The sequence below is a fragment of the Chlamydotis macqueenii genome, chromosome 1, assembly GCF_036417535.1.
Source record: "Chlamydotis macqueenii isolate bChlMac1 chromosome 1, bChlMac1.mat, whole genome shotgun sequence".
NCBI classification, from domain to species: domain Eukaryota; kingdom Metazoa; phylum Chordata; class Aves; order Otidiformes; family Otididae; genus Chlamydotis; species Chlamydotis macqueenii.
The window spans coordinates 57,742,478-57,754,428 of NC_141556.1; the positions used below are offsets into that span (position 1 = coordinate 57,742,478).

An 11,951-nucleotide genomic window follows, 5' to 3' on the forward strand; every position below is an offset into this window, starting at 1 on the left:
TCACAATGAAGCATATATGAAGTTGTTTTAAGTAGTTGTGCTCATACTTTTTTCCCATCAGGCATGTTATACTGCGTAGCCAAGACATTCTTTTCACTCCTAGCACTTGTTGACTTGTACAACCTTTAATTTGGAAATCTGATGGTGCAAGACTATTTCCTGTATTGTTGGCTTCTCTGATTGTTAGATTGTCTCCTGCTGATCAGTGACAGGCTGTTCAAATTGGTTTTTTTCTGAGTAAGCAGCCTACAACTTAGCTGCTAAACGTGCAACATTAGCTTGCTTATTGGAAAAAAAAAATGTACTCAGTGGAAGGATCCTGCCATGTCTAAAGTCTTTTGTTTGTTTGTTTGTTTTTTTTCCTCTTCAGGTGAAAGCAAATCTTGAAAAGGCAAAACAAGCTCTGGAAAGTGAGAGGGCTGAACTGTCCAATGAGGTGAAGGTTCTTCTGCAGGGCAAAGGAGATGCTGAGCACAAACGGAAAAAAGTAGATGCTCAGCTCCAAGAACTGCAGGTGAAATTTACAGAAGGTGAAAGAGTGAAGACTGAACTGGCTGAGAGGGTTAACAAATTGCAGGTGAGTGGCATGGGTTTTCCATAGCTTCTGATTCAGCACAGAGATAGAGAGAAAAGGTAGAGTGGTACCTCTCCATAGCTACTTCAAAAATCTTGTTCCTCTAGAAGATGAAGTTCCTACACAAAGCAATTCCACAATTTGCTTCCAAAGGCCTAGGCAAGCTCCTCAACTCATTGCCAGGGCAGGATATTTGGATTGATGTTGCTTATCATGAGCAGCACTGAGAAGGTGAAGTAACCAGTTGCCATTTGAGTTTTGTAAGCCTTAAAATATCAGCAAGTCCACTCCCCTTCAGTATGCAGCACTTTGTACAGTACAGTTCTGTAAACATCCAGCTGCTCCTAAACCTAGAGCAGCACAAACCCTTACGATTGTGTAACTCATTTGGAATACAGTGTCTTGAAGCCTTGTAATGTGGTTGATGGTTATGAGGAGTGGCTCAAGAGTAATGTTGAAATTTAGGATTTTCTTCTCCTTTCTCCAGGGAAACAACAAATCCCTTTGATTCACACTGAGCATTGTCTTCTGCCTTCTCCTTTATGGAGTATTGTCATTAAAACTTGAGCATTGCCAGTGTGTGTGCTCTCTTTTGGAGTGTGAAAATGTAATTCTGAGGCTCTAGATACAGTCCCAAAGTAGATGGTATAAAATAGAAGAGAGTTAGTTTAATAGAAGCTTTTAAAATTCTTGCCAGGCTGTCTAAAATTTGGCCTTAAAAAATCAAAACAACCAAAACCAGAAGGCTGTTGCAACAGAGGTGATCCCAAGTAAAAATCTCTTTCAACTTTCATATTTCATCCCTGGGACTTTGGAAATTATACATTTATTTCCCTGAGAGTTTCTATGCATGCCTTACTGTTGAGAGGTGCCTCTGTTTTCACTTTCAGGTGTCATAGCAGCTCATCTGTTCATGGCTTTGTTTTTACTGGTGCTTTTAATAACTGATACTCTCATCTTTTCTTCAGGTCGAGTTGGACAACGTCACAGGTCTTTTGAACCAGTCTGACAGCAAATCAATCAAATTAGCAAAGGACTTCTCTGCTCTGGAGTCACAGCTTCAGGATACACAGGTGAGAGCTTGGAAGCTACGCCATCTATGTGTGATACAGCCAGTGTGCATTACAGATTCTTAAAATGAGAAATCACTCTGAACACCATTAAATACTAGATATACAACGCTTCAAAGATTGGATCTGGCTTTTTTTTTTTTGCTAAGGGATTATATTGCATGGTATTGAAAGCATTTCTACAGAAACAAGCTATTTATCTTCCTTTTGCTTCCACTGTCTGTGGAACATATGTAACTTTCCCTGTCTTAGATTTAGAAGTCCTCTACTATCACCTTTCTGCTTGAGAGCTCTTTAATGCTAGAACTGCACTGGAATGCTAGGTTCTTGTTTGAGGTCTTCATAGTCAAGTATTTGACAGGGTTTTTGTGTGTGTATGACTTCCAGTAAATTTGTAAAGTTAAGCAGAAAATTTAATTTCCTAGGGGATGATGGGGAAGTGATTGATTCAAATAATTTGGTATTTTTTCTGGGAAAAAAATCATTCTTAGTCTTATATTTTGGGATAGAACAACAATTTACAGTTAACAGAATATGACTCTTGGTAAAGCATGGAGTTACCAAGCAGAAGGTTGGAAGGGAAGGGAAGAGTGTGCCAAACCTCAGATACTGAGTAACCTTGAACAGTTATTGATGTTCTATCCACTATTACTTTTAAAAAAAAAAACAAACAAACTCAAAGTGCACAATACAAAAATTATGCACTAGTTTGAAGATTGATCTTAATAGTCTCTGCAGATCCTTCAGCTCAAGCACTAGCAGCGTAAGTCAATAAATGTTGTTGGTGTCCTAAGTTGGTAAATGACCAGTGTCTTACAATTCTGCTAAGACTGTTGTTGGTTTTAACCATGCTAAATCCCTTAAGTCTGTTGTCCATTTCTTTGATACTTGAGTATGAGAAAGTCACGTAGCAGAGTAGAGTCATGCTATTGTTGGGAAAGGTTTTAATGCTTTGTGTGCTACTCGGAGGACTCCAGAAAGGACTGTGTGGTGAAGTAGTATGCTTCAATCAGAGTGTATGAGAGAATAGGACCCTTCTGAGTGTTTTGTTTCTGTACTGACTCACTGGAAGACAATTATTTATATTCTGTCTTTGGTTGTCTTATCTATGAAATACGTTGCATACTTAAACTCAACTTCAAAAGTACTCATTCTGGAGAGAGTGGGCGAGGATTGTGAGCCTTTAAAGCCAAGGAGCACTGCTGAATTCCACTGGGGTGTTTGCTTTATAGGAGCTGCTGCAGGAGGAGACTCGCCTAAAACTGAGCCTCAGCACTAAGCTGAAGCAAATGGAGGATGAGAAGAACAGTTTCAAAGAGCAACTAGAAGAAGAAGAGGAGACAAAGAGAAACCTGGAGAAACAGATCTCTATTCTTCAGCAACAGGTACAGAGTCTGCATCCCATAAACACATGAGTTTCAAGAAGAAGCATAAGTGTCTTGAGGGAAGTAAAATCTACATGCAGAATTGACTTCTAGTAACAGAACCTTTCTTGGGAAAGGGTGATCCTGCTGATTTGAGTGAGAGAGGAAGTGAAAAGGTCTCTGATAATCATATGAACTGCTTGTAGATTCCTTTGGGGAATTCAGTCATGTAGTATTATTTGAGGGGGGAGTACTATATTCAGAAATGAGCAGACTTATTTCCTCAACTTCTGGTGCCAGTAAACTACACACAGCATTATCTGTGATGTGGCTTAATGTGCTATCTTTTCTGTCCTTCAGGCAATAGATGCAAAGAAGAAGATGGATGATGGTCTGGGCTGCCTTGAATCAGCAGAGGAAGCCAGGAAGAAGCTGCAGAAGGACTTGGAGGGCTTGAGCCAGCGTTATGAAGAGAAGACAGCTGCTTATGACAAGCTGGAAAAAACAAAGACCCGCCTGCAGCAAGAGCTGGATGACCTCACTGTGGACCTGGATCATCAGCGGCAGATCGTTTCCAACCTAGAGAAGAAGCAGAAGAAGTTTGATCAGGTATGACTTCAGTCACTGGACTTTCAGTAGGTGTGTCTTATTGACAGGCTTTAAGAATATCTAAGCAATGCTGCTTGGAGAACACATATTTACTTCTGAATTTCTGTTCCATGCATAGGAAGTTTAGTGGTGCTCCTTTTCCCAAAGGGATAATATTTATATCAAGACTAAGATCAAGTTCAAGGCATTGTTTCCAGATCTTTGAGAGAAAGTTGGAAATAATAGGTTGGAGGCCTAGGGAATCAGAAGTTTGTTCATTTGGGGTCAGCACAGTTATTAAAGGTGGGGTGGCATGCTTCATTCTTTGAAGCTGCATTTTATTGGTTCCTTCTATCCATGGCAGGACACTATTAAGAAGGCAATAATGAAAAGATGCATATTTACCTTGTTAGAAAATTGTCAGTAACTTCTCAGACTACTGATGCTGTGCTTTTATAGCTGTTGGCGGAGGAGAAGAACATCTCTGCCAAGTATGCAGAAGAACGGGACCGTGCTGAGGCAGAAGCTCGTGAGAAGGAGACTAAGGCCCTGTCCCTGGCCAGAGCCCTGGAAGAAGCCATAGAGCAGAAGGCTGAGCTGGAACGAATCAATAAGCAGTTCCGTGCAGAGATGGAAGACCTGATGAGTTCAAAGGATGATGTTGGGAAAAGCGTAAGTATGAGGTTAAAATATGTGGGCAGGAAATGTCACAGAGGTCATTGGTTTAATACTGCAAAAAGCTTATGCTAGCATTAACACAGAGGAAGGTAGCAGAGAACACTGGGCACGTGCGTTTATGAATGTTATGTTTGTATTACATTAGTAAGTGGGAAAGATGGGTTGGAAGAGCCTGGAAAAGACCCAGTTGAGGTAGTGGCAAACTGAAAATAGTGGCAGAGAGGAAGGTATGATGTGAGCCTGATACAGGATTAGCTGAGCAATAGAAGACAGTAACGCCAATATTTCAAGACAATAAATGTTTTGATAAGCAGGAAGGAAAAGAAAAAATTCAGAGGCTAAGAAGTATTTTCCTGAGTTCTGTCAGAAGTAGAGGTGTCCAGGTCTGATAAGTCTGCAGTAGGTCAGGACTGAGCTAACAAATGCTTTTCTCTTTCTCCCCACCACCACACATACATGACCAGAACAAATATGTCATTGTGATTCACACTGGCAGCTTGCAGGTATGCAAGCAGCTGGCTTTGAGAGATATCTCTGGCCTAATACAAGGGACAGATGCAGTGTTCTTGTATCATGTCTTATGTGAGTGGCTGTTCTTAGACTTCCTTGCTCTTAGGATAGGTTAAATTTGTCTGCGCTCCTTGAGGAAGCCTCATGTGTGGTACTGTGCTGTAGGTCCATGAGCTGGAGAAGGCTAAGCGAGCCCTGGAGCAGCAGGTGGAGGAGATGAAGACGCAGCTGGAAGAGCTGGAGGATGAACTGCAGGCCACAGAGGATGCCAAACTGCGGCTAGAAGTGAACCAACAGGCCATGAAGGCACAGTTTGACCGGGACCTCCAGGGCCGTGATGAACAGAATGAAGAGAAGAAGAAACAGCTGATTAGACAAGTAAGAATTGCTCTGTAAATCCTGAAAGCGTTCTGTACACAAAGACACTTGTGTCCAAAGATGGTCAGACAGACAGTGCCAATCCACAGATTCTTATTAATGGTAACTCTGCAGGAAGCGCTACAAAGCTGTGAGAGACTTTCCCTCTTGTGTGCACGATTGTTCAAACGGCCTTTGTCTATCAAAGGAACCCATGTGGCTTTATTAGTGAGGAATGTTAGCCCCATCCCCCTGGCAGGAAGAGTGGAAACAAGTCACATGCTTACACTTATGTACACTTTGAAAGGGGGATACGAAAAGTGGTTGTTGGGAAGTCAAGGAGCGGAAATGCTGATGCCTGTATTTCTCCATACAGGTGCGGGAGATGGAGGCGGAATTGGAAGACGAAAGAAAACAGCGTTCCATTGCTGTGGCTGCCAGGAAGAAGCTAGAGATGGACCTGAAGGATTTGGAAAGCCATATAGACACTGCTAACAAGAACCGTGAAGAAGCCATCAAGCAGCTCCGCAAACTGCAGGTGAGAACCTTCAACTATTTTAGCTGTCAGTGTAGAGCATTTACCCAGAGAAATGGGATACAAGATTTCACCTCGTGAGAACAATGCATCAGTGTCACAAGAGAAGCAGAACTGTGTAGCAATTTACCGCAAAAGATTTATTGGCATTTCAAATATCCTTCTAACCCCGATCCGCCTGTTTAACTCCCTGGTAGAGAAACTGTAGGGAAAGTCCAGCCTAGTGCTCACCTCACATCAGTGTTTTTGGAAAGGATTCTGGAACTGCAAAGCTAGAGGGACTTAAATATAATTTAGGCCTTCTCCTGCCCCAAGAAAGCTTTGTTATGCTTTTGTAATTCCAGGTGTTCGTCTAATCTGTTCTTTGGGAAAACTCCAAATCCTCCCTAAGACTGTACATTCCATTGCTTCACTAGAAACCTTCCTGTACAGCCCCTTCCCCGCTCCCTCTATCTGACAACTTTTTTTTCCCCTGCAATTTAAGCAGTCCTATTTGTTTCCATTACCACTTTTCCTTGTTACTTGTGAAATGAGAAAAGGATGATTCCTTTTGTTTTTCCAGCAACCTTTTCGGTAGCTGAAGATTAATGAATCTCTGTTTCCATTTTTCCCTCCATGTTTCCCATAAGACAGACAAACCCAGTTTGTTAATGTGGATGCTCTGAAATTCTTTCTTTTTTTTTTTTTTCTTTTTTTTTTTTTGTTTTTGGTTTTTTGTTCTCCCTTTTCAGGCACAAATGAAGGATTACATGCGGGAACTGGAGGATACACGTACTTCCAGAGAAGAGATCTTGGCACAGGCCAAAGAAAATGAAAAGAAGTTGAAGAGCATGGAGGCAGAGATGATCCAATTGCAGGAGGTAATGGAATATGCATGCAAGTCAAGGGTTTGTTCGTTTTCTTTGGCCATGAACTAAGTGTAGCAGTCTAAGCTCAAGCAGTTATTTCCTTTCTTTTGTACTTTTTGCTCTGTTCAAATATGAGGTCCACTTCAAAATGCAGAATTTGGCCCTTTCTTGACAGTTGTGATAGGAGTGTGCAAAACAAAGGAAGCTGTGGGGTGGGTGGGGAACAGACCGTGTCTTATAATTAAGTCTGGATTTAGCCAGAGACCATACCACCCATTACCAGTAACTGTTTTTTTTCTATGCTGCATTAATTGGTAGCTTCCCATTGAATCACTGACCGTCTCGTTTTCATTCCAGGAACTTGCAGCTGCTGAGCGTGCCAAGCGCCAGGCCCAGCAAGAAAGGGATGAGCTGGCTGATGAGATTGCCAACAACAGTGGTAAAGGGTGAGTCATGTTCCCTGTTTTAAGGGTGGAGGAGCTGGTTTGAGAAAATACTTTGCAGGCTGTTATTTTTTTTATATAGACTGTAGCACATACTGTATCCCTTCTGCTCTTGAAAGACTGATCTTATTTTGTAAAATTAAAAGTGGTGAATTTTCCCCAGGGCATTAATGCCACCAACACTTCTTTAATGATTGTGTCCTATAGAGCACTGGCCATGGAGGAAAAGAGACGCCTGGAGGCCCGGATAGCTCAGCTGGAGGAGGAGTTAGAAGAAGAACAGGGCAACACAGAGATAATCAATGACCGGCTCAAGAAGGCAAATCTTCAGGTACCTGTTCAGGCTGTGTGTGCCAGTACGGGTTCTCTCTAGTCTGTGTAAATTCTCAAACTGCACTCTGAGTAATGCCAGCTGCTGCTTTGTCCAGAGTACAGGCCCTCAGAAATGTATAGATGTGAGCAAGATGAAACACCTGAATACCACAATACAGAAAACAGGGTTGGCAGTCAGAGCTGGTGTTAACTCACTGGTTTTGATCGTTTAAATCATTGGGTAGCTGGAACAACCTCCCAAGTTTATTTAAAAAAATAAAAACAAAACCCAAATCTCCCAGTCTCTATTTTCTGTATTAAGGGATTATGAGAAAGATGATCTGTAGCGTGCTGCTCCAACTTGGCATGCTATCAGTGCCACAATGTGTTTGGAAAATGATTTTACTGCCAGTTCTATGCTTCTTCAAATGGACTAATCATATGGAGTTTGTTAGGCTGCTATAGAAACCGTGATCTTAATCTGCCTATTCTCTGCCATATTTCGGCTGCCCAACTTTGAGAGTTGAGCATGTTGTTTTCTTAGCGCTCCAAAGCCAAGGAGCTAGGCTGATGGTTTTCCAAACGGCTTGTTCGCTCTGGTGGATGAGAGCATAGTCCTCATATTTGGTTGACTGTCAGCCAGAGTCCTGGCTTGGAAGTGGACTGAGTTCTTGCCCTTTCACCTTTGAAAGTCAGTATTTTTAAGCTGCTTCTTTGTGGTGGAAGTAGACAGCAAATAAACAATAAATTAGTAAAGCACACGTATTGGATCCACTTGCCTCAGGATTTTTGTAATTCACTAAGACTGATAATCACTATGGTAAGTGCCAAACCATGGCCTTCGCTCCAGAGAGCATTGTGTGCGATTGGCAAATTTAGCCCTAAGAGGAGGTTGGTAAACCTGTTATTTAAGGAATTACTTTGAAAATCTGGGTAAACTAAGATATTTTGAGAAGTACCCTGCCTACAGAGAGCTCCCTTTGCATCATAGTTATTCCAGGTATTCATCCAGCTTACTCCAAGGATCTTTTTTCTTTGCATGTCAGCATGTGTCTGAGAAATAAATCAACCTATTGGGCTGGAGCACTCGATATGCTGAGTACTTCTTCTCTCTGCAGATTGATCAGATGAATGCCGACCTGAATGCTGAGCGTAGCAACGCGCAGAAGAATGAGAACGCTCGCCAGCAGATGGAGCGCCAGAACAAGGAGCTTAAGCTTAAACTGCAGGAGATGGAGAGTGCAGTAAAGTCCAAGTACAAGGCTACCATCACGGCCTTGGAAGCAAAGATAGCACAGCTGGAAGAGCAGTTGGACATGGAGACAAAGTATGTCCTAGTAGAAACTCTATCTGTTTTACAGGCCTCCACCCACTCTGGCATTTTAAGCTCTTCTGAACAGATTCTGATTGGTCTGAGGGCTTCGTCCTAGGTATACTGCGTAGTACAGAAGTAAGGTTTAGGCAAACCTTCCTTGTTTTTCACTGTAGAGGTTTCTAGCTCTTTCCAGATTTAACCACTCCTAAAACTGCAGCTGTGATACACTTGCTGCCCCTCTGTAGCTTCAGGAATGGTGATACCTGTGTGATACCAGTGTCTTGTGGTCATTTCTGTGAAACACTGCCTCCCATCCCCTTCTTTTCTAAGTTAGGGGGACTTTTGCTATCTTCTTTATTTCTAGCTTGTCCAAGGCAGGTCATCTTGTTGGGGACAATGGGAGATAAGCTCTTACCTGAGTATCACTGTATTTCTGTATAGGGAGCGCCAGGCTGCCAGCAAGCAGGTGCGCCGTGCCGAGAAGAAGCTGAAAGATATCTTGCTGCAGGTGGATGATGAGAGGCGTAATGCTGAGCAATTCAAAGATCAGGTGTGTATAGTTACCTGCAGCATTGGTGAGTCTTCTGGCAGGAGCATTTCTCTTCTATGACTGAAGCATCATCTGCATCTAAGAGGGCTCTAGCATTGAACTTCCTGTATATTTCTCTTCTTTTCCCTCACTGTGGTAATTACAAGATGACACAGATGAAAATGTAATGCTTTCAAGGACAAGTTTGGAGCTGTCAATTCCTAGGCAGCTTTCTTCAGAAAAGGAAGGAGGAGGCTTTGGAAATTCTGCTTTTTGCTGCTCTAACTACTGTGCTGTAACTCTGTGGAAGCACTGATCTTTTTTTTTCTTTTTTTTTTCTTTTTTTTTTTTTCCCCCATACGTGCTCAGGCGGACAAGGCAAACCTGCGCTTGAAGCAGCTGAAACGCCAGCTTGAGGAAGCAGAAGAGGAGGCCCAGCGAGCCAATGCATCCCGTAGGAAGCTCCAGCGTGAGCTGGAGGATGCCACTGAAACAGCTGATGCAATGAATAGAGAAGTCAGCTCCCTGAAGAGCAAACTCAGGTAAGGCAGAGCATTTGGTGCAATACCTCAGCAGCCAGTTCAGTGTAGTCTTGCTGTTACTGCCCACAGTGGCAGCTGCCCACAGCAAACAACGTGGCCAGGTACTTCCTTACCTCTTTCCATCTGGTGAGTTCAGTGAAACCTTGTGTTACTGACGTACTGTCTGTCCTTCCCTAGGCGCGGGGACCTGCCGTTTGTCGTGACACGTCGAATTGTCAGGAAGGGTGCAGGAGAGTGCTCCGATGAGGAAGTGGACGGCAAGGCAGATGCTGGTGATGCCAAAGCTACTGAATAAGTCCTACCATTTGACCCAGGTTACGTGTGATGGAGTGACCCATCCACCCTTCCCTCTTCCATTGGACTTTCAGCAAACCCTGTCCTCCTGAATTGGCTGGGGATTTGCAGAGCGAGCCCAGCTCTGTGTATCTGGAGCCATCGGGCATCTGTGTTCCTAGTTTCCTCCTCTTTCCAGTTTTCCTAATCCTCTTTGTATTTAATGCCAAAGAGTGGGGCTCTGAAATCTGACCAGCAGTTTGGCCAGTACAAAGGCCTGTTGAACTGTCTGTGCCATGTCTGCTGGTGAATCCTTACACAGTTTGGAGGGAGTGGGGTTAGGGAAAGATTATTTTTGCTGTAAATCTCCTTTTATCTTTGATTCTAGCTGCAGGGAAGCTTCTTCCTGTATTATTTCCCCTCCCTCTTTGTTTGCTTTCGGCAATCATGTTCAGTGACCTCAGACTTCTGCCTCTTTTAATCTGCCCACCCACATGGTTTGGGAGCAGTTTCAGGAAAAATGGTGTGCTTTGGCCATGGCAATTTGCCCTTTCTTCTTTCATAGGGGCGAAGAGGGAAGCTCCTCTCGGGACCGGTTACCTGGAGGACTTGCCAAAGTTGTCTTTTTTTCTTTTCCCTCTTCTTATTTTTACTGTCTGGACAGATCTCTGAAGTGCAATGATGTCCTGTTAGTGTCTCTGCCTCTGAGCGGTTTCATCTAAGGTAGTGTGGACCAGTAGTTAATGACAGGCTGGGGAAGCAGAACAATGTCCTTGTGCTTGTCTGAGAATCTGTGGGGGACCAAATATATTTAATGGCAATAGACAGAATCTAGGGGAATTTCATAGGGTAGTGGGCAGAGGGTGGGGGTAAGGGGAGGGAAATCCTTCTTTTATTGACATGTCCAAGCCTCTTGCACCTGCTTTGTAACCAGGGGTTGGGATTAGTTATTGTGCACCATTGACTAAGAGTATATTAAAAACCCTTTAATCTGCACAGATATATGTAAGGCCTTTGTATCTCTCGTAATAAGTAATTAAGAAAAAAAAATAAAGGTCTCTATCACTGCCTTTCTATTGGGACCATGGTTATATATAGATAGTCTTTACTTTTCTACACTGTACACTGGTTGCTGGATTTACCTGTATTCTTAACCATATTGTATATGCTGCATTTAGACCTACTTATGAGCGAAGTAAAAATAATTAAATATGAAGCGCCATACTGTATGCCTGAAGCACTCTAAATGCAGGAGCCTCATGTCCCAATTGCTGTCACAAAAAAAAAAGATTAAAATTTTTTTTATATAATAAAAGTGCCTTAGCATGTGCCTCAGCTGTGTGTCACCACTACAGTCAGTAATGGTTTTACTGGTGCTCCACTGATGTTACCAATAAAGATTATCCATGTGCTGCAGTCTGTCTGCGCGTGTTGCTGTTCCCTCTGTCCCTAAGTGCGGGGAAGACCTTACACGTCGCCTCTGAAGGTGGCAGCTGTGGTGTCCGAGCGTGGGCCTGTCTTGTCTGCAGCACTGCAGACCTTGCCTCACGCTGAGTGGCTTTCCAGAGCTGAAATCGGGTGTTACGGTACCGTCTGCATCACCGGGGCACCTGGCAGCAGCCAACGTCGGGGATTTGGGAGGAAGATAATGCACCTTGTTTGTGTACATTCAGAGAGTTACCTATTCAAAAAACAGGCTGTAAATCTGAGCCGAGCTGGTTCTGTTCTTGGCATGAAGATGGTATTTCTGAATCTGTAAGTAACAACTATGCAAACAAACTCTCTTCTTTGCTTTTATTTCCAGTCTCTGGAGTCACTGGAAAGCGAGGCTGGTGGAGGAGGTGATAAATAACTCTAAAAGTCCATTTTATCAACGGATTGGCAAAATTGCCTTTCACTCATCTTCCAGCTTGTGCCCAGAAAATCTTGTTATGTTTCTGCTAGAAATGGAATAAGGAATTTGTGGCTGTATTCATGTGCTGGTCCTTCGCCCCTCAAACTAACTGCCCCAGG

General features: G+C 43.1%; 1 protein-coding gene across 1 annotated transcript in view; it reads left to right on the top strand.

Annotated features, from left to right (window-relative positions):
* Positions 1-11,354, top strand: part of MYH9 (myosin heavy chain 9) — a 72,474-nt gene extending 61,120 nt beyond the window's left edge. The window contains exons 28-41 of the mRNA XM_086753621.1: positions 371-577; positions 1,543-1,647; positions 2,877-3,029; positions 3,369-3,617; positions 4,056-4,268; positions 4,950-5,162; positions 5,518-5,679; positions 6,408-6,536; positions 6,882-6,970; positions 7,175-7,298; positions 8,398-8,606; positions 9,036-9,144; positions 9,493-9,665; positions 9,843-11,354. Coding sequence (XP_086609747.1) covers positions 371-577; positions 1,543-1,647; positions 2,877-3,029; positions 3,369-3,617; positions 4,056-4,268; positions 4,950-5,162; positions 5,518-5,679; positions 6,408-6,536; positions 6,882-6,970; positions 7,175-7,298; positions 8,398-8,606; positions 9,036-9,144; positions 9,493-9,665; positions 9,843-9,960 — 2,253 coding nt within the window. The 3' untranslated portion in view covers positions 9,961-11,354. The remainder of the gene's footprint in view (positions 1-370; positions 578-1,542; positions 1,648-2,876; positions 3,030-3,368; positions 3,618-4,055; positions 4,269-4,949; positions 5,163-5,517; positions 5,680-6,407; positions 6,537-6,881; positions 6,971-7,174; positions 7,299-8,397; positions 8,607-9,035; positions 9,145-9,492; positions 9,666-9,842) is intronic.
* The last annotated feature ends 597 nt before the right edge of the window (positions 11,355-11,951 follow it).